Source organism: Dermacentor albipictus, chromosome 5 (assembly GCF_038994185.2).
Source record: "Dermacentor albipictus isolate Rhodes 1998 colony chromosome 5, USDA_Dalb.pri_finalv2, whole genome shotgun sequence".
NCBI lineage: Eukaryota > Metazoa > Arthropoda > Arachnida > Ixodida > Ixodidae > Dermacentor > Dermacentor albipictus.
In genome coordinates this window covers 68,168,454-68,190,684 of record NC_091825.1, presented here as the reverse complement: position 1 = coordinate 68,190,684, position 22,231 = coordinate 68,168,454, and the positions used below count along the sequence as shown (strand labels likewise).

The window sequence follows — 22,231 nt, the reverse complement described above, 5'->3', positions numbered from 1 at the left end:
CGTCGTTTATGTAGGTGTTGACTAAGAATGTAGCAGCACGATAGCGTTAATTATACTCCTGTATTACTGTGGTGCCTTAGTTCTTGCTAGTGTAGTCTGCAGTAGAATAACTACGCTGAAGTGCGCGTCCCCACAGCCGTTTAAGCAGCGGCTTTGTGAATTTGTGGTGTTACTTTCTTGTTTAGCATTGAAAATTTGATTCCATTCTTCTAATTGCTGCCTATGGGTGTTGAAATTCCCACTGTATAATTCAAAACTGATTGCTCCGAAGAAAGTCGCACAACATACTACGGAGAAAGGTTGAAAAAATATTGTTGCAATTGTGCACATCAATGTTATCTGTTAACTAACGAATTGTTTTGCACGGTTAGCGCACTCTTCTGACCTTGATCTGCCGCTTTGGCATTCTCATATCACGTCATAGGGAGCAATCATATCATCAAGAAAGGATGTTTATATGCAGGTGAAAAATGTAAGCTGCTCCATTATTAGTGGTATGCCTCCAGCACGCCCCCCCCCCCATTTTGGTGATTTAAGCATTTCACAGCGAGTATATATTACTCTATGCTGTGATGGATGTGCCCTGTTAGTCGCACTGAAGTGCATGCCGATCAATACATCTGTCCGATGACGTGGTTGCCGCGGGCGCTTAAGCAGACTGGCAGAGTCGTTGACGCATCATCGAGACGAGTGCCATCTTGACGATGCGCATCAAAAGTCACTGATCACCGAAGGGAAATTATTTGAGAAAGCCAACCTTTTTCACGCTCAGACTACAAAAAGAGGATAAGTTTATCTGAACGGTACATTTCCGGTACTTTGTCGCAAGTTCATTTATTTTACATTAGGTCCGCTGGAAAACAACCAGACGCTCTCAACGTACTGGGCGTATTTCAAAACTTCCCTTAGCCGAGTTTGCTTTGTTAAAGTCCTCCTTAAGAGACATTACACAGGCTTCAAAGTCCAATGCACGAAGATGGTAATTTGTGTTTACCATGACCTCTTTGCATTTCGTACGTTTAAACTTCTCTCTCTCTCTCTCTCCCTCTGTGTGTGTGCGTGTGTAAACCGTAATGAAGAACTACCCCTTTTTTATTATGGGCACGCCATCCTTAACACAGATTTCTCCTTGCGTGTTTCAACAAAAGAGCATAACTAGCTTACAAATGCTCAATATTTCATAATGATTGCGGGAATATTTATTGTCATGCCAGCAGTGCAAGCACAATGAAAACAAGGAAACAAGCTTATCCGCGTAGGTCGGCACACGAATTTGTGTCTTTCCTGCATTTCTTGAGGTGGATACATTTTCAGATGGAAGACGTGGAAAAATCAGCCTGCGAATGACAGAAAAGCATGCATAATACAATTATTCGAAGTAATCTCAATGAAAGAAAGCTGCATGCACAAACTATCGAGAGTTGAGCTAGTTGGTATCGTCGCGTGGTAGTGACGGCGAAGAAAGTTAAACTGGCGTTTTATTGGGCGCACTTGTTCCCACAAAAGCAGGTTACATGATGTCAAAAATACTACGACATGATGCCGACAAGAAAAGAAGGCGAAGAACACAAACGGTGCGTTCGTCCCTTCATTATTTTGTCCACGGATTGTCGCATTAGGAAAAGATACCAAGATTTATCATGAGCAGGTGCCAATATTTGGCAAAGTTATAAGAGTCTAATAAGCAATATAATGAAATGTTCGTACCAGCGTCGAAGATCTATGTGCAAACAGCTTTTTCGAGTTTCTTATTCATTTGCTTCAACTCTTTCTTTTTGCTTGTGAAACCTTTAACAGCACGTTGCAGCTATGTTACCGTATCTTGAAGGTTCAACTCAGTCACCTCATTATGTAAGGCCTCATCAACTGGCTGTGGTACTTTTTTGGTTGTTGCTTTCGCATGCTTATCAAGCTATGTCTGTGCTGATACAATCTGAATAAGCATACATCACAACCACACATTACTCGGTGAAAACAACATAATTCCCATCCATAGAGCCATAAGGCCATTAGCACAAATGACGCATCAACTCTGATACAAAAACGTAATACAATGACAGTGTCTATCTGAAAAAGCTGTCAAGATTTGTAAAGAATGTTTCACGAGAGACCCATTGGCCGCCTAAAAGCAATTGATGAGCTGCTGGTAGAATGCCTGTTTCGGCTGCTTTGGCCTGCAGTGTTTATATGTGCCGATGAAGACGACGCGCTGGCTTCGGAAGTTATTGTTGTTGGATTTTGCGAGGGTAGGCGTCTACAGTTGTTTGACTAAACTTCTCCAACAGCACTACGTCAGATCTAGCTTGTCGTGCCACTCCCTTTTCCAGAGTGGAAATTTACGAGAAAGTTTGTAAAGATTGTAACAAATTGGCATAAGCTGTATATTGATATCTAACATTTGTATGCTTTGGCTACACTAACGGACCAGTTCGTAGAGCTTAGATATCTACTTTTGGTGCAGAGTTATGGTATACCAAATTACCGGGTTTTTTCGAAACTGACAACATTTTAAAAATTATTTCATAATAAAATTGCAAGTCCTAATTCTAACTTCGACTTGCAACAGTCACGTGAGCTTTACTTTCTCTTTAAGATGCAAAATTTTTCTTTGGAGTCATTCTTGTGGTTATTGTATTAAAGCTTTTCTGCATTTGCATGTGGCATTGAAATGGGTCATGAGCTGAAGCTTTCGTGATGGTTGAAGTGCATCTTTCTGTTACTGTTTCATGGATGATGCCTGAATGGCTTCGCAAGGTTCATAGACTATCGCATGATCAAGAAGTTTGCTGACGATTACCAGCTCTTATTTTCAAATTAGCCTATAAACAAAGCAGGATGTCGCACCAATGTTAAATCTAAACGACAATAACTGCAACAATGAAAACCTAAATCCAATGAATTTTTATTTCAGTCATATTCCACAAAAAATATAACTTCATTGAGCAGAGAGCGCTTATATGTGGCGAAGCTTTCTCAAGTGGGTGCCTTTTTTTCTCCCATCTCCCTGTGCTTGGTTCGCATCACCATTCTATGTGCAATCGGTGATCGTGAAGGTGACGGCAGTGAGGTGCGTAGCGTGAACCCTTGACTGTGCAGGATGTGAGAAGCAAGGCGAGGGCAGGGCGTTGGCTGTGTGTCTTATGGGGTTTTGGCCACACTTTCCCAAGTACGACTGTGGGAGGCGCGGTAGGCAGGTGATGAGCGTGCTCGCAATGCAGTTTGTGTGTAGAGCGTCGAGGTAATCCTCAGAAACGTGGCACGATGCGCATCCGCAACGCTTTTCAATGCTGTGCCGGAGGGCACCATTGGGGAGGGTGAATGTGTGGCCTGCCTGTTGAGGGTCGCATAATGGTGGGACATAGAAAGGTCTAGGGGAAGGAGGGTACGAGTGCCCTGGAGCAGTACTTTGAGGCCTTAGCGACGATGCTTTCTTGTTCGGTCCTGTTTGCTCTCGGGGTAAAAGCATCTGGTCATGTTATGCGGGTGCTCGGTGTAGCGGCTTCACGAGCTAGGGCATGACCTTGCTTCTTACTCGGGCCCCTGGTGACCAGGCGCCCATTCCAGGAGGACGTGTATGGAAATTGGAGTCTGCATGCTGGCAGCTCATTTCACTCGGAAGTTTTGATTTCACACAGACAACTGCGGCCAGCCTGTCTGAGGCACATCAACCCTGTTTTAAAAAAGTTTATACCACAGTGTGCCATTCCATCTGCCAGCCCCTTTCTTGTTTTTGGACTACTGCGAACAGTAATTGTTTGTCTTTTGAGAGGAGGCAAATGTTTTCTGTTATGGCGAGAATTCAAGCGCCAGGGTTGGGAGGGACTGCTTTCTGATGATGTTTGAGGTCACCCTGACAAATACCAGCCATGGTGGTTCCGTTCGCGGTGTGAGCGGCATCCCCACATGTGTTATATGAAGCAGTTTGGAGGTTGTCAGCACTGACTTGTAGCGGTCCATTATGGCATTTCGAATTCATCATCATCATCATGGTTACGCCCACTGCAGAGCAAAAGCCTCTCCCATACTTCTGTAACTACCCCGGTCATGTGCTAATTGCGGCCATGTTGTCCCTGCAAAGTTCTTAATCTCATCCGCCCACCTAATTTTCTGCCGCTTCCTGTACGCTTGCCTTCTCTGGAATCCAACCCGTAGCCCTTAATGACCATCGGTTATCTTCCCTCCTCCATACATTTCCTACCCATGTCCATTTTATTTTCTTGATTTCAACTAAGATGTCATTAACTCGCGTTTGTTCCCTAACATAAGCAGCTCTTTTCTTATCCTTTAACGCTACACCCATCATTATTCATTCCCTAGCTCGTTGCGTCGTCTTCAGTTTAAGTAGAACCCTTTTCCTAAGCCTCCAGGTTTCTGCCCCCTAGGTGAGTATTGGTAAGACATAGCAGTTATGCACTTTTCTCTTTAGGGATAATGGCAACCTGCTACTCAAGATCTGAGAATGCCTGCAAAATGCACCCCAGCTCATTCTTATTCTTCTGGTTATTTCAGTCTCATGATCCGGATCCGCGGTCACTACCAGCCATAAGTAGATGCTAAGGTGTCGGATTCATATCTTTCATATGGGCAAGATTGTAAGCCTGCTGATCCCACCCTATGGCGGAGGATTTAGAGGAATAGCAAGCAGGTTAATGGCCCCATAGCCAAGTCCATGAAGATTTTGCGGCCTTATTGAGAGGTGCGGAGACTGTATTGTTGTCGCTGGCGGTAAGCTTGCACCTTTTCTTCCAGTGTGTTACGGAGTGCAGCCGCTTGAACGTTAGGGGCCATGGCATAATGGGGCACTCCCATTTCGATATGGTGACATTTTCGCAGTGCTGCTTCGAGGCGGTGGTTTTGTATACTTGTGGGGGTGACATAAGGGTGGCTGCCCATAATGCGTGAGTAGATGGTAGCTTCCGAAATTTAGATGAGCTCGTTTTCTAGGAGGCCCGATAGCCTTTTCTGTTCCGAGTCATTATGGGGGTAACCTGACCGATTTGAATTCGTGTGCGCCAAAGCCATTTGGCGCCCTCGCCATTTTATTGCCGCACTAAACCGGGAACTCGTATGGAGATACGGTGGGAGCGTTTTCTTGTGTTCCCTCTGCATTTCGACACGTGGCCGCTGCACTACTGGACTAAAGCGAAGTAAGGAATATTGTTCGGCAGTCTGCGATGCACTTCAGGCACATTTAGGCGTACTGCACAAAACTGAACCTATGTAGTGACGCAGTTTTCGAAAAACAGCTCCGCAGTCGAAGCCTAGTTAATATGAGTTAATTACTCGTACTGGGAGATGTTTGCGACGCTTTATATGAGCCCAAGCATAATTATAGCTTATTTCGGTAGTTTTTGGGCACGCTCGCCGCACCTGGCTTTCTGACGAAAAGCACCTTGGCCCTGTGACGCCGTTTCGCGTGTACTGAATCTTACCGCGACAAGTTTTGGCGCTTTCTCTGACCCCAGACATTATTGTAACTAATTTCACTACTTTTTGGGGTACTTTTGAAGCACAGTGGCCGCGCTCGGAGTAGTGGCGCAGTTAGCAAAAAGTAGCTCGGCTGTGTGCCGCAGTTAGTTTCGCGTGTACTGAATCTTACTGCTAGAAGTTTGTGACGCATTCTCTGACCCGAAAAAGTATTGTTATTTATTTGGTCACTTTTTGGGATATATTGAGGCATGCTCGACGTGCGTGTGGTTGTGAAGTTGTTATCAAAAAAAGCAAGCCGGCCATAGTGAGTAAGTTTTGAGTGCACTGAATTTTAGTGGGACAAGTTTGTGACGCATTTTATAGCCCTGCAACAACACATACCTTATTTCGGTACTCATGCTTGTCAAAAACGCGACGAGCGATTGCCGAGAGTGGTAACACGGGAGTGTTGCTAGTGCCGGCAGGACGCGTAAAAGATAACACGGAGGAGCAGCTCAAGAACATGACATTTATATATTCTGAGCGACTGAAAACAGGCTTTACACCCACAAATTTGTCTTGAGTGCGACTAGAAGGCATTCTGCGAGCGTGTAACGGTCTGGCTGAGCCTGTGTTATAGGCACCTCTGTGTACTTGGCGTACCATCGTGTCGACTGAGGCGAAGTTGTTTTGGGAACGCGCAATCACCCGTGTATTTGCGCACTTAAGGTGCCGGAAATAATTCCCGGGAAGGGAGGGGTGCTTGAAAATCGGATGTTTTGTTCAGATTTCATGGCCTTGTTTGGGAGGAGTCCTTGCTGCGAAATGTACGTAAAAGTGAGTTTATCTGTAATGCCGCTCATTCACCACTTATGCACCTTTCGCTTCTACAAGCAATACTCCTGTTAGGTCAATATACCAAAATGATACATGCTTGTAATTTACTTTTTTTCAGCTGATGGCATCCGGTGGAGCTTCGTACGGCAACGACTGCAGCTTACCTGGTGCCCTTACTTTGGATGAATGTAGAAGCCCGGAACGAGCATTTATATAGAGCAAAATAAACATCATTTCAGAAGATGTCTTGCGTTTTCTTTATGAAATTGCACCTGGCGGATTCGGTGGAGTCTTGTAAAGGTCATTCGCAAACATTTTTACTAAATAATGAAACGATTCCCCGCCAAGGCCACGCGGGGTTCAGCAGAAGCAAAAATAAATAAATAAATAAATGCCGCACCGAACAGCGGAGCCGGCGCGGCGAGTACCAACTGGTGCACAAAACGCGCGCGCCCAAAACCGAAACCGGAAGGAGTTAATACCATCCGCTTTGCGTGCTACAGTCAATTCGGCCGCTAGGCTCTATGGGAGTGTCCGCTCTTGTTCAAATTTCTTTCTCTATGGTATAACTGCAAAACGAGAGTTCCTAACTTTATATTTGTCCCCGAGACACGCACTGGAAACACGGATATAATGAGTCGACTCAATGTCTGTGTAGCTTGAGGCCATGTCCCCCAGTGTGAGAACGTAGGTAAGAATTAGCAGGAAAATATAAAAAATAAAAGAGTTACAAACAATACTCTATGACAATTGCACCACTAAACATATAATAAGCAATATTAGCAATTACCTTCCAATGTGGTTGGGCTCTAATATAAGCAAAGACTTTTAGAAGACGAGAATAAAACATTCCCTCATTCACAAGCGGCAAAGTTGGAAATGCATAATTGAGAAATATATTTTGCATTTAAATGTAATACCATTAGCATAAATGGAAGCACAAATAGGAGATAATTGATCAGAACGCCTGTAACTCGTAATTACAAGGAATTGCAACCTGCCAATTTTTTTACGCCTACTATTCCCAATAGTAGCTTTAGAAGTCTAAAATTGACAGCTAATACAAATACGGATTAAACTGGATACGAAACAACGCACAGGAGCTGTTTTGCAATTCTTTGCTTTTGAATAAATGCAACAGCATACGATAAGTTCTCTATGAGTCCAATCATTACGCAGCTGTTGTATCTAAAAAAGTTTAGTCTATTGGACAATAATCTACATTCTTCCACAATATGACAGACGCAATTTGGCATTCCAATAAACGGCGGAGTTCATAAGCTAATGACAATAAATTGGTTTAGCGCCCAAACCTTAGAGTGTTTTCAAAGACTCTGTAGACATCTATACTTCATCTCAGTAGTTTTTTGCAGCACTGTGGAAGCTACAGGTGATTTTAGCGAATAGTAAGACCGAAAACATCTGAATGTGTGCTCATCCGTGCCACGTCGCCTGCTCAGCGTCTACTCTATCATTTTGCACGGTTTCTGGATTGACACAACAAAGCTCTTGGCGTTGTAACCTTGAACTGCGTTTTCTTCTATGTGAGAGCAGGGCCCCGCTTCATCTATACGTTTCCTCTGCAGTGTCTTCGAGCCTCCTGAGCCAGTAGTAATGGCTCAGTACTATTTTGCCTTTGCTCGGAACCGTCATCATGAACCATGCTAGAGCGGAGTTGTAAATTAACGATGCAGTGAACTAATAGGCCTTACTACAATACCGCATCGCCAATGAATTACCAGTGCGAATACTGTGGCGCCATCTGCTAATTGGAAATGAAACCACCTTTACGGCTCGGCACAAGCTGTGCGGTCCTAGCAGCGCTCAAACAAGCATCTGATCTCAATTACAACAACAAAACATACCTGATGTTTTGCCCTCACCAAGCGATACCACAAAACTATGAATGATTTCATCATTTATTTCGTGCGGTCACGTCAGAGAGGCAACAGCAAGGGTGAACTGCGATCGAAGCGGGTGGTCTGGGATGCAAGGGCAATGATTTATTACTATACGTAATCGCTGTTAGGATGGCTATTACGCTTAGCGGCGGTACCGACACAGTACTTTCGCCGAACAGGACCTGCACGCAAGAAGGGCTGTACATCTAACGTATCACTGGAATGTGTCATTTACCAAGCAAAAATACAGGCATATAATGCCACCAATAATTAGTTACGCGTGAAACTATATTACGCTGCGCAATGATATGGTATTTGTGCACCTCGTACATTCGGCAGTGCTGCAAATTACTTGCGGGATAAAGTATAGTTTCCCACCTTCAACAAGCGATGTGCACACTGTGGTCTAGAAAGAACGACAGAAAAGGAACGACAAGGACAAGTGTGTTCTTTGTAATAAAGTTTAGTTGGTGGTATTACCAACTCCTTTTCACACCTTACTTCAAAAAACTGCTAGTTCGTGGGGCTCTCTTAATTGTATAACTCTTCATCCGTCTGTCCTCGTAACCTCGATCTCCCTCTTCATCTGCCGTGCAAGTGTTTTGGCATGCAACTTTCGTCTCGGGCAGCTGCCTACAGACGTCGGATACGTCTTCGGTGTAGTCAACCTGTTCGCATGATATCTGAAAAGGATTTTCAAGATCCTGCGCTCCGAGTGGTTGAAGCAAGCATGGTTCCACCTGGATTTCCATTAGGTTCAAGTTTATCGTGGACAATGAAGTCGTCAAGAAAAACAGAAGAAACGACGTGAGTTAGCAGCTCTCACACATTACAGTGTGGAACGCATTTGGTAGTGAGATTTGTTCGTCCTTCGGTCCCGTAACTTGCCAAACCATAGAACACCTTCGGGACCGGTCCACAATAATGACGGGTTACGTCACCGCACTTTGTCAGATGAGCCCTCGCTCTTGGCCTAAAGTTTGAAGTAGAAAGAAAGAAATCTCCTGTGGAACTGCTCTTTAGTGCGTGATGTACCCAGGTGTGCACCGGAGTGTGAGGGTGACGAGTGTGGGTGCGAAGGCGTTGGTGTGCTCTGCAGATATAATCATCGTGAAGGAAGTCTTCCGTTTCAACAGGTAGTTTCGTACTTTACTCTGAATGACCTCTTTCCGGTACCTTCCATCAAGGAAGGTCGGTTCTTTGTGACGTGACATGGGTCGCTTTCGGCAAAACATTAGTCTTGAATTGATTCGCTTTTTACCTTGCGGCAACATGTTAATCTGAAGGATGCCTATACTTGGGAAAAATGCCTGTTAACCGAGGTAAGTATTTTTACACTCACTCGTTTGCATGAAAAGAAATAAAAAATTGGCTTTGGAAATGTTTATCTGAGCGAGAAGACACAAGAGTGAAACGTCCTTTTATGTATTGACATCTGAAAAGGAATCGCGAAACAAATCGCTTGCTTTCTGTCTTCAGTGTAACCAAGAATATTTACCGGTCAATGACCCTTTCCAGTTAAATCTGTTTCACCAATTATTCAGTAGATGTCCAAGCATACAGTCGCTCCATGCAAAGCCATATCTATCGAAATAAAAGACAAACTACGCAGTTCCGCATCATACACTTATGGGTGTCATTGATGAAGCTATCTCTAAACGCGACGCTGTAGAGTTTAAAACACACGTGAGGCCTCACGATTGCTGGTTCTCTTGAATTGCTACAGCTTTACCTATCGTCTACTTTCTTCGAATGGGATGGGTGGATTTTTCTCCAGAAGAGCGGTGCTTGCATAGGTTTGTGTATTTCCCGTTTACGGAATGACCTATTTATGGCGCATCTAGATGGAAAGGTTACCGTGCGTTTAGCAAGAACAAGTGGGGCACTTTGCCCCACTTGGGGACAGTTTGGCGATATCACTGAACCTTTTTTAAGGCGACAATATCGCGCGAGGGCTCGCCTTCCAAGAGAAGTTAGCACTGTTGAACTACTGCCTGGATCCACTACACCTCCCGCAAGAGAATCCACATAGCGCTCATTTGAAGTTTCCGGATTAGAGGCTATCTCTATCGTGTCCCTACGTTTGCTCGAAGGTGCAAGCCTGGAACAATAAAGCCCCTTTGTGTTGTCGGGTCCACACACAGCAAGCCATTTAACCGTGGTATTCTTGACTAGGGTTTGTTGGATGCCTCAAATGAGGGTTGCCACCATTCAATGTAGGGGAGCTGCTGTTGGCATGTTGATCGTTTAAACTCTGCAGACTATGCCCGCCACTTTCTTGTTTCTGTTTCTAAAGCGCTGTGTAAGCAGTCGAAAGGCAGTGACACCAGTCCCGAAGCACAAGGAAGCGTGCGAAAAAAAAAGACAGTACGTAAGACGCACCTTCGTGGTATCTCGCATAAGTTGAAGAATATAGGGCAGAGGGCGGGAGTTTCTGTTCTCTTTTCAGCCAGGCACAAACTTTCTCAACATTGGCTAGAACAAATCTTGCGAACAGGCAATCAAGCACATGCAAAAGAAAGCAAAAAAAAACTTAAGTGCTCAAGGGCTGTGGTTCTCTCTCCTGTCGAGTAACGCATTTGGGCCAATGTAGCAGGTGCATGGCCGTGACTGCAGAAGATGCCCTAAAGCGCAGAAAGGGAAGGCTGGATTTTTTTTGTTTACAATGTAATCAATGTGGCTGCTCATCGGCATTCGAAAATATAGTACTCAACTCATACCTAAGCACGCGTGATACAACACTTGGATGCTCATTGACGAAGCGGTTATTGCAAGAGAAACCGTCGTTTGTTAACCATCGGTTGCTTTGACCGATAAGGAACTTGCATTTGTAGACTAAGCTGTAGGTAGCGTGCCATATCAGTCTTGTGCTTTTTCCATGATCTTGATTATCTTTTTGTTTAGCCATTATAAATCGATAGTTTAGGTTGTGATCCCGTGTACAGGGGCGTATATATTTGTGCGCTATTTGTAATAAGTCATAGTTTGAAGCAATTCAAACTAACCCGGTTTCCCACCTTGGTTTAACGCTTTAATGTTCTTTCAACATTCCTGCACTCTTCAATGAAAGCAGCTTTGGGAAGAAATCATGGAAGACTGCTGTCTTACAACACATTTGTGGTGTAACGAGCGTAGGAAAAAATAAAGCGTTCCTCCAACGTAGAGCTGCAGGATAAGGCAGAGTCAGGGGTACGCGCTAACTTAGGGTCATTGAGGGCATATAGGCATAAGATCTTAAGACATAACATCTTAAGACATAAGATCCTATAGACATAAGATCTTAAGCATGAGCGTATTTAGGCGAAAAGGAGCATCTCTCTAAAACTCAATGTTTAGAAAGTGACATGTACAGGTCATCAAAGGACATAGGTCGGTATTATCAATCGCCTTTATTAACGCATTTGCTCTACCATGGGCTTCAGTAAAATGTGAGAGAGAAATTTTTCTCATTATTTCTATTAGCTTTCTTGAATACAATTTTTCATAAAAGCATTCAGGTTTCTTTTAATGCCACACCCAAGACGCTTTGGAACAATTGATATCGCGTTATGTTCAAGTTCTGACGCTCAGGTTGACGCTGAGAAGTAATCTTCTTTGAATCCATGCTGACTAGCCTAGATTGCCAGCACAAATACAAATAAATAAATTGCTTTGTCATCATGCAGCTTGGCTGTGGCTACCTCATTGTATCGATGTTATTTGGACATGCGACAGCGCTCTGTTGCAAAATTTTGGAACGCGATGAACCCGAGAAGATGTGCGTTAGGCAAGTTGAATGGAGAGTTTCTACAGCTTTTACCGAAGCTGTTGCGGCACCTTGATGCTAATAAATGTATAATGATAAAGAGACGATGTGCGTCATGAACTACACTGGCACTTATTTGCATTAACAGCCCAATTTATTTGATACTGTTAATATGGCCAGGAAAATCTTGTATATATGCGAAGAGGCCTATCTTTGGTAACAGAGACAGCACAATTCAAAGGTTTGCAAAAATTGTCATAGGTCTACAAACTGGCACCTAAATGACACCTATAAGAACACAAGCACTAACAGTGATTCAGCAGCATGTCTAAATGATTTGTTACGCGCCGCTACGAACATGTTCAATATATAGGGAGCAGTAAGTGTCTAGTGGCTCCAAATCCTGTATCAGAATTGTGGCGCTTTTTACGGATGGTAAAACTTTTGGGGAAAAAAATAACGCAATTTTTCTTCACTCGCCATCATATGAGTAAACTCGCTTTGGTACTGACAGTGAATAAATTCGCGATTATCACGGTCCCTACGTTGAAGAGCGGTAATAAAAACATATCTTGTTGTGAATGGCTTTTCTCCACTCATACTTTAACGATCTTTAACTAAACCACATAGAGTGCTTGGTTGACTATAGGCTGGAGCAGACACTTCTGCGACACACATTGCCCAAGGATATTTGCTAATCAGCAAATTGTAAACGAATATTATGACCCCATTTCATACGAAAATAAAACGGAACACCTTTACGTGTTATACTTTCTTGGAAGCATATATAAAGCTCGACCGCAAGGGCGGTGCTTTTGCTTATTGGCCTGCTTTCTTCCTCATTGAATGGATTGAAGCATGCACCACAATTACGTAGCATGTAAGCAGACGGCACATCATGTGACGTACTGTCAGCAATTCGGGTTATCTTCTGATGCTGGTCTACAAACCTGAGCGATCTTTTCCTGTTTGAAATTTTGGCAATTCGCGGACGCGTGTTTTAGAAGAAAACAGGCGTCGTGCCTAACCACTATGGATTTCTTACTTCTATCCAAACTCTTGCAAGAACTGAAACGACCTTTTAAAAACTGCGAAATCATAATTTGGAGGTGATAGCACACTGTTTTTATGCAACCTAAACGATGCACCCGCGGAACCACGATTATGGCTCACCTTTGTCACAGAGCTGCAGCTTCAGGAGCTGCACCCACTCTTTTGTCTTATGCTCACCTAGTCACCTCCATGGCCCCTTTCCGAAAACACACTGTACCACTTATTCAAGAGTGTCACGGCCTCGTTGGTCATTGCGCACTAAGGGTGTGAGTCCGCCAGCTGCTGCTGTACTTTGTCTGGGTCAGATCAGAGCAGCCCGATGTTAGGCAACAGAAGTTTTACCGTCGACCTGACTACATGCTGTCATCAGAAGACGCTGGTTTTGTGATTTAGGGTAAGTAAAAGTTATCGACGCTAAATAAACAAATTAACCTCTTTCATTCTCACATGACATTCTAAAATTTGATTGCAGGATAACATGACAATGCCGCTAAAGACGAATTCATTAGGCGAATTCTTGAATGGAGGGTTCGTTTATCATCTTTACCGTCATAACCGTTGTCATACTCATCATCATCTATTCATAGGCCCTCTTAAGGACGAAGGCCTTTTCTGCGTGAGTCAATTTAACCTCATGCCTGCACATTTCAGCACCTGACCACTATATATAAGCTTGTGGCTCCATCGACTGCGTCTCCTATATCTTACTCGCATGCTCGGTAATATTCCAAGCGGTGATGACAAACGTGTTTAATGTATTATATGATTTGCTCAACTTCTTCCGTTTAATCTGCAATATACGATATTAACAGCCATTATCGCTCTCTAATCCACGTTGCCGCCTCTTCTATCTTTCATAAAAATACTAATAAATTAAGGAGTTTCGAATAGCGAAGTGTTTCATATTTATGCCTATCCCTGAGCTGCTTTTAGTAGCCTGGTTGCTCGGTGCTTTGCTGAAGCGAAATAATTTTCTACGCTCATATTCGATGTTCCGATTATAAATATGCATATGCTATCTGTACAAATAGTGTACAATGTTGAAAAAGGACGTCTCTGCCAAATACAAGCAAAACAAAACCAAAAAGACATTGTCAAGAAAGGCTAATGCGCTTCGAAAAATAAAAAAAAAGATCCATAACGTAGTAGCCCCTGTACAGTGAGTGGCTCGCGTTCGGAGGAACAGCGTCGCAGTCATGCCATCCATTTGGCATCAAATACGTTAATGAAGACGTATTACGCTCAGCATCGGGGTTCCAGGACCATGGAACGCACGGCTGCGGCCTAAATGTTTCCACCCGCGCGCTTTTCGCCGCAACTATCGTGTTTGGGGGGGGGAGGGGCGCACGAAATGAATAATATGCGGATAGTAAGTGCGAGCATACGCGGCCATTAGAAATCCTCTTTTCTTGCTACAGAACTACATGCACACTCGTTGGATTACCGAGAAAGGTGCCTGCATGGATGGTTGGCGAAAATATCCGGCTTCCTGCAGAAAGTATGAGGCAACGTGGTAGAACTTCTGCCGCTCAGTCTGGTTTAATTAGCTTCGAACTGCTTAAACCATGTCGTCAGTGACAGCCTCAGGACAGCGGGCAATCGGTAGCTACACGGACCAACAGAGTTCGTAGCAAAACACGCTTTGTCTGAACCATGTGCAGATTTTGAAGAAATTTACTGGCGTGCATAAAGCTCTGCAGTTCACAAGGAGAAACCAACCTTTGTTAACAGCTACGGCCGAGCAAGCGGAAATACAAACGATAGTGATTATAATAACTGGTAAGCAACTAAAATTGGTTTCCGGATAAAAATAGCGGAGCGCACGAGCAAATGATGTGCCTATGAAAAATATCAGCAAAATATGCCCAGAGGGAGGTGCACGAACTCTGTACATACCATAAACTTTGGTATTACATGCGGTCGGGTAGCTGGTTCCTGAAAAAAATTACAAGTTTTAACTCCAGAAACAGTCATAGAAAAGGAAGCGAACAATTTTTTCCTGCCTGCTTTTAACGCATGCGCAACACATATTTGCTCAAACCTAGTATCACTGTAATTAAAACTTTCCCGATAACGCATTTATAGATCAAACAAATTTGATATAAGCACTTATTTGCACATCAAGATAGTACAAGTAATTAAACAATTACATTACATTACAAAACATTACATAAAATTTCGTAACGGTAACAGCTGGGCCAGGTGACCGTAGAAGGAACGACTTGGTGGGCAAACAGCGAGAGGCTGTCAATGGTGGCAGTATGATCTGCTACTTTGGTCACAGCGCTTATTCCTTGTTTTGAAGGCCCTTCATATAATGCGTCCTGTGGCAGCCTTACGAATCTCTCTCTGCTGAACTCTTTCCCGTTGAATCGAACCATGGCGAGTCACCGTGAACCACCAGTAAACGAGGGGTGATGTATAAATTAGAAAGAAAAATTCAGCAGAGACACTTAAGGCTGCTTAGCTGCGGTAATGCGGAAACACAATAGTCCTTTTGGTGAAATCTTTCCTTGTGCGCGTTCGTTGGCCGCGCAAGTTCTCGGCGTTGTTCCGACTGAAGCTAGGTAAGGCCAAATAAAAACACGTCAAGCCTCTCAACGCATTCGGCTTGCCGCATGCAACGTGGCGTGTGCAATGACGCACACACTAGGCACACCCTTAGACAACCAGATCCATAAGGCTTCGGGGAAGCGGGCTCATCTCACACCACCAAGGCACGGGATAGATTCCACATCAGACTAAAATGTAGCAAATTTTCCTTTCTAGTGGATGATTTACTTGGTCACAAATACCTTCCAAAGAAATTTGACGTGAATCCGAGCTTTTTTTGACATCTTTTTTCTTTAATATGGGTCGAAATTGGCACCATCTTTCGGCCACAACGACGGATTTTCGCACAATGTGCTTTATAGTACTTTCGCATCAAGACTGAGGTTCCAATGCTTCTTTACTGGTGTGAACAATGCATAATGTAGACTAGACAAGAGACGATAAAACGACATCACAAGCGCCTGTGGTGTCGTCTTCTCGTCTCGTGTCCCGTCTTCGTTTTGCCCTGTTAACACGAGGATGTAAAACCAACAAGCCCAAGCTGCAGTCCCAATGCTTCTTTAGCTCCGACGTGATCATGGCCTATCACCAAGCGTGCGCTTAGGAGTCGTGGTTTGTGGTGTTTGTGAGCTTGTTAGTACGAATGCTATTTTCACTTGTTTGCATAGGCGAGCTTCACAGGCAAAGAAGAATTAAAAAGGCCAGAAGTATTCGTGCCTTCTACTTCTGAATCTTTCAGCACTCCACCATTGTCGTGGGGCTTTGGTTAGTTGGTACATACATCTATGTGGGTGAGCCCGAAATACACTAGGAGCTACAAGCATATTGAATGGATGCCCTGGGTGCCTGTAAGGCCTCCAGTGCTCACTCTGTCTAGTTATAACATGCGCTAAGAACGAAAGAAGTGTCTTCAAGTCATCTTTTATTTTTTTACCGTCGCGTCTAGTAAGCATGTTGACGCATGCGCACGTTTGTGTACGTCAAAGATTGAGCAGTGGTTTGAAAAGAAGAGCTGAAGAGCAGTAAGAAAAGTGTATGCTGCCCGAAATCAAAAAGAAGTCAAAACTATGAAAACATAAGCAAGTGAGTAAGAAGTGCCAAATTCTGTCGCAGATTTTTTTTATTTTGTTGCTTTCATTCTGCGTATACTGAGATTCACTGCAGTCAGGCTTATTGGTCTGTAAATTCATGGCGTTAGTTCTGAAAAGGAAGGATGTAGGCGAGTAGCAGTGACATACTAATATGAACGCTCCTTCCAAGGCCATAACCGGTGCTGTCTTGAAGCATGCTTCACTTAATCAGCCATCGCCCATATTTCTATCAGAAGTCGAGACCAGACATGGAGCCGACAATAAACATTGCTTAAGTAGGTGCAACCGCATGGTGGCTATAGGCCCTTGTTAGCGGACAGCACTCAACATATACTGTGAATTTTTTTAATGCAACGGACAAACAGAAGTGAAAGGCATTTGAATATCTCAGAAGAATGAGACCAGCCAAGCAAATAGATTCCTGAGAAAAAAGACGGCCCGTTTTTGTTTGTGGCTACAGACGTGTTCTTTTTTTTTTCAGCGACAGCCAAACAACAAACAACATGAGTGCGAGGCTAAGACATGCCTAATTTCCTCGCACAGCTACTCCACAGAGGACAAACAAATAGGGTAAATGGGCTTTTTTCTGCGTTGAAATGCAAAACAACCACCAGTTTCGTTCAACTAGCAGTTTAAATTTGCAGTTAAGCACATGAGTCAACGAATCAAAGCCGGCGCAAATACATAGACTTCATTCTCGGGCATAAACATGTCGGGTATTATCAACTGGAAGAGCCTGTCTTGTCAGATTTAGTAGTACGTTCTTTCCTTGCCACGCGAGTCAGTCTCAAGCGTCTTAGCTTACTGACCTGTACGCCTGAAGCTGGTAAGGGTGATCTGTAGCCGTGCATCTATGGTCCAATGGCTACAAGAGTGCTGAGAGAACCATGTTCGAAACCAACATCGGACGGGTGGGTAAAAAGGAATAAAGAGAGGCTTTTTTATTTTATCTTTCCTGACTATAGAAGACAGGGAGGTGGGCACTCCTTGACGTCACGCTCAAATCACCCGGCAGACATTCGCTGGTAATACTGGCAGCGGCTATACAAATGTCAAAAGGCCGCGCAAGTTCTAAAGCATAAATAGAGTGCACGGTCAGTGAAACTGCTCTGCCTTGTTGCTTGACGAGAACTAAGGCAAGAAGTTGTTTGAAAAATGCATAAATAAGTAAAATAATTTGCACTATTTAACCATCGGAAAACAACTCGCGTGCTACAACAAAGGCCGATGTACGATGCTACTGATGAATTTGAGCAGCCTGGGGTTCTATGAAGAACCACTGCACCAATGTGTACAAGAGTTTCTGCTTCTGCCCGCATCGAAATTTGGTCGCCGTGGCCTGGAAATAAAACCGCGACCTAGCACACTGCAAGAGATCGCCATAGCTATTGCGCCAACGCGACGGTTGTCAAAAGAGAGTTAAATCAAAAGAATACTGCCATGCACGAGAAGCGGCCTTGGAAAGTATGAACAAACTACAGCCTGAGAACAACAGGGTGACAGGCGTTGGAAGATCATGAATTTTAACTTGAGACGTTAATTCAGTCCTAAAGAAATGTCAAAACTTGTACCTATCAAGAATGCTTAAGCAATCGACGTCGCTCAAACCAGCGTATGGCCTATGTGACCTATTATTATTCCCCGACTCCATCGTGGTTTACAAATTCATTTTTTTACGTTCTGCCCACCCCACTAGAACCTTCACAAAATAATTTACAAAGAATACTACAGAAACAAACACGAACATAAAAACACAAATGTAACTAAATATTATGGCAGGATCAGGTTCCCAACTTTGTCCATAATTTCCATATCTGTGTCGACATGGTAGCATCAACTGTTGATCGCTTCTTGCCTTCATCTTTTTGTTGAACGTCTGTCTTCGTAGAAGTCAGTCATTAGATACAAAAACGCAGATAACACAAGGTATCGCGTGAAAAAGGAGTGGCCGGCGCTATTTTGAACGAATTAATCCAGAAATCTTCTTAGTCTCTCCTACCACACCGAAGTATCACTGTTGCACCATTTCACATCTGTTATTGTAGCACTGTTAATGGACTAATCTAGAAATAGATTCCTTTGTTGTTTTGTACTCAGTTGTATTATATCTTATTACACTAAGCTTGAAACAGATTCCAATGTTGATATATTGTGTTTTATTATCTATGTTGTTACTTCAAACAGTTTGTATTTTCGTTCTTTTGTATTATGACTGTTCTTTAAACCTACCCACCTGCTTGGACTCAAAGGTCTGCAGTACGTATTAAATAATTATTCAATTTTAGCGTAGCTACATGTCCAAGATATGTTGCGCATGAAATACTTACATGACCAATAAGTAAATAAAAGTGGTTCATGTAGCTGTCCGCAAAATTCAGCGATATTCAGATTCAGCAAAGCTCAGGATATGTGAAGAAACAAAAAAGCATGACATTTGTTCTTTCCGTAATCCTACGTAAGGGATTGACATTTGGCATAAAGCAAGGTATTTAATCCTTCAGTGTACATTGCAGCTACACGATAAAGCAAGGCTTAGGAGCAACTGATGGAAGCGCAAGTAAACTGAAGCCTACGAACTCATAAAGCCTCAGATGTCCCGCATGAAAATATTCACCAGGGATGGTCGCCTCATGTACTATTCAGGGTTGTTCGTTAGCCGCTCGCCGAAAGAAGATATCGCAGCTAAAGGCAGTGAAGGGACTACTTCGGTTTTTGAAAGAGACGGGCTTGGACAAGCGGCTGTGACAGTGATGTCACGTACCACGGAAGAGTGACGGACTGTAACGGAAGATGTGTGCGCTGTGCTATGTTATCTCTATCTCTCTCCTCCCCATCTTTCATACCCCCATCCCGATACCATGCGTGGTATCGGGATGGGGGTATGAAAAGTATGAAAAGGGGATGGGGGTATGATGAGTAGCAAACCGGTTGAGCTAAGCTGGTCAATAACCTCCCTGCCTTTCCTTCTCCCCTTTTTACTTCCTTCTTTCCATCTGTGTGTGTGTGTGTGTGTGTGTGTGTGTGTGCGCGTGCGTGTGTGTGTGTGTGGAATGTTGGCGGTGTAAACGAAATGGTGCGAGATTGCTAAAATATAGGGAGATTGTGGTTCCCTCGCAAAAAGGGCAAAACCGCGGTCTTACGAGTGAGCGCTGTACTGTTGCGACAGCGGCAAATTTTTTCAAGCTATGCTTCCTATTCTAATATGATATTACACAAGTCATGTCAAGCTATCTTTATCCCGGAGTAATGTCTTGGTCAAAAGCCACGCATTTGGAAGGGCAGAGAACGCAAAGTGAAATTTATGAGACCATGACATTAGATCTGAGGAAAACCGTATCTTGGCTGGTAGAGTCCTTCGTGAGGAACAACACCATTGTACACTTATTCACCGTGGGAAAGAACATCAGACAATGACAGAGCAGGTTGTGGTACTTCACCACATTCCACTTATCATCCTGCTGTAGGAAAATGCAAGTCTACAAAATGATTGTCGGCTGGTCCCCGTGGTATGAACACATAATACTGCAAACGGGAACAATATTTGAGCAATGGATCACACAGCAGCTGCAGTGCACGCGTGACGGTACAAGACGGCTAAACTAGAGTTAGTATAATACACATCGCAAATATATATGATGTGCCCCCTTTCATGCACCAAGTTAAATAAAAGAAACATGAATCACTTATGGCAAATAAGGCCTTGTGCATGCTGCTCTGAGCCTTGTTGAGAAAAGGGTCAGTAACGTTTTAGAAACTGACATTTACTTGTTGAAAACACTTAGCTTACTGTTCAATTGGTAAAATTATCTATATATTAATTAGCGGATTGTAGAGAATCGCAATAGATGTAAAGGTGAATAGTTATCAGCAAATTGCAGAGCGTGTGTGCAATTCTTTTTCCGGTTAAAAATGAAACCTTCGCATCATACCAAGTGAGTACCCACCCGTTCGCGTAGGATAGAATGCGTGTAATTGTACCATTCAAAAAGCAAGCTATTTGTCAGTGGGCCAAGTGGCGGCCACAACGGCGCGCGCGTAATTCCACGCCCTGTGAACAGCTGCCGGCGGCGACTGGTGCCCGTGGAGACCAATGAAATACGCTGCTATAGACGGCGAGCCTGACATGAGCAGCTTGCTTTCCAGCTGAGGCTGTTCGATGGCGCTGCTATTCCATTCGTGTAGGTGCGCCGTAACATGGCATTTTTCATAGTCGAGGGCTTTCTGCATGTCCTGGAACAAGTAAACGCGCAATTCCAACCTTGATGGAAACTCCTCACTTGCACGTCTCTTACAATTATCTGCAAGCGCCTAATTAACATTTTCACAATCAGAAAAACAAAAGGAATCTTAGATATTTACTTTTAATAATAATTAGATGTCCGAGACAGATCAATTACTGGTGGTTTCTCAACAGGACTCTAAACCACTGTCACTTGGTCTTATTTCCGTAAATATTAACTGTGTTTTGTTTAATTTGATAATAATAGTTTTAGCAGAGTCATGCAGTACTTTTGACGTTGAAAAGCAATGAACGACGCTGGTTTTAATGATAACTGGGGACACTCATTGGACGCTTCTTATATATACCGCTTGCAATAGGTGTAGAGCTGTTACGAAAGCTTCCGAATATGTATGTTTTGATACCAAAACCTAATCACGCGCATCCATTACCACTCGCCGCAGTTGACGAAGAATCCCGAACGCTGATAACCTGCGTGGGTCATCGACCTCCCTCACTAGATTAGGCGGCGCCTGCGCTACGGTGAAAATATCTGAGGCAATGTGCTAGGATTTGCAAGACGGTGTGCTGGAATTTGCAAACGTTGTTACCTAGAAAAGCAGGCAGTTGTGCAGCGTTTACTTGGTTCTTTCGGTAGTATATGTACAACGTTTCTATAATCAGTGTACCCAAAGTAAATATATTCGCAGATTCATTAGGTGCCGTAAAAGCTTTAAAATCATTATAGAAACAGGCAAAATCTTATATCCAGCTATATTTACTCACTGCTATCCAAAACTTATATGTATATATAATGAACAATGGTGTAATATGCTGGGTAGTTCGACAGAGAGGCATCCAGGGTAATGTGTTTGTACATGAAATGGCTAAGTTTATAGCAGTGTGTCCATAGCAGTTCCTTCCACAGACAGGATACTATTTCAACGTAACAGAACTGAGCCACTATTAGCGACACATGTGGGATGCCGAAATTTCGAATCAGGTCAACGTAATCAAAGCCCACTTAAATATTTGGCCACCACTACCAAAGTCTAGACGATGTTAATATGGAGAAATTACGGTACCCGTTTTTTTCTTTTAGCTGGTACCGAATCTCTCCACTGCGGTAGTTGTGGCGAGAGGCTCAACGTCCTCCACGTCTTGGTTGAGTGTCGGTAAGCGTAATCTAAGTAGAAATAGCACTCACCTCTGGCATAGAAACAGAGTAACCCGCTTCATCCCGCACTGTTTTTTTTAGAACGACCACACTTCAAGAACAAAGCAAAGCTTAATTTTTTTAAAGGATGATCTTTTCCATGTTATCAGCCTAAGGGATTCTTGGCACGTCCTCTCTCCAGAGGGTGCTGCTGCGATAGTAGTGTTAAAACAAAATTAAAGTATGGTGTTTTACGTGCCGAAACCA

The 22,231-nt window shown here is 43.5% G+C and overlaps 1 protein-coding gene across 17 annotated transcripts in view; it reads right to left on the bottom strand.

Moving 5' to 3' along the window:
* Positions 1 to 1,176: 1,176 nt before the first annotated feature.
* The window catches only part of LOC139060477 (uncharacterized), a 91,581-nt gene continuing 70,526 nt past the window's right edge, over positions 1,177 to 22,231 (bottom strand). For 8 of the 17 annotated variants that reach the window (XR_011514854.1, XR_011514848.1, XR_011514859.1 and 5 more), the window contains 3 exons: positions 14,842 to 14,880; positions 13,066 to 13,241; positions 1,177 to 1,337 (listed from right to left, as the gene is read on the bottom strand). Coding sequence is in view for 5 of the 17 variants with exons in the window: in XM_070539613.1 (XP_070395714.1) it covers positions 1,311 to 1,337; positions 14,842 to 14,880 (66 nt within the window). In the remaining 12 variants the exon portion in view is untranslated. Of the gene's footprint in view, positions 1,338 to 10,564; positions 10,634 to 13,065; positions 13,242 to 14,841; positions 14,881 to 22,231 lie in introns of those variants that run through there. The other 9 variants (XM_070539614.1, XM_070539613.1, XM_070539616.1 and 6 more) reach the window with 5 other exon arrangements.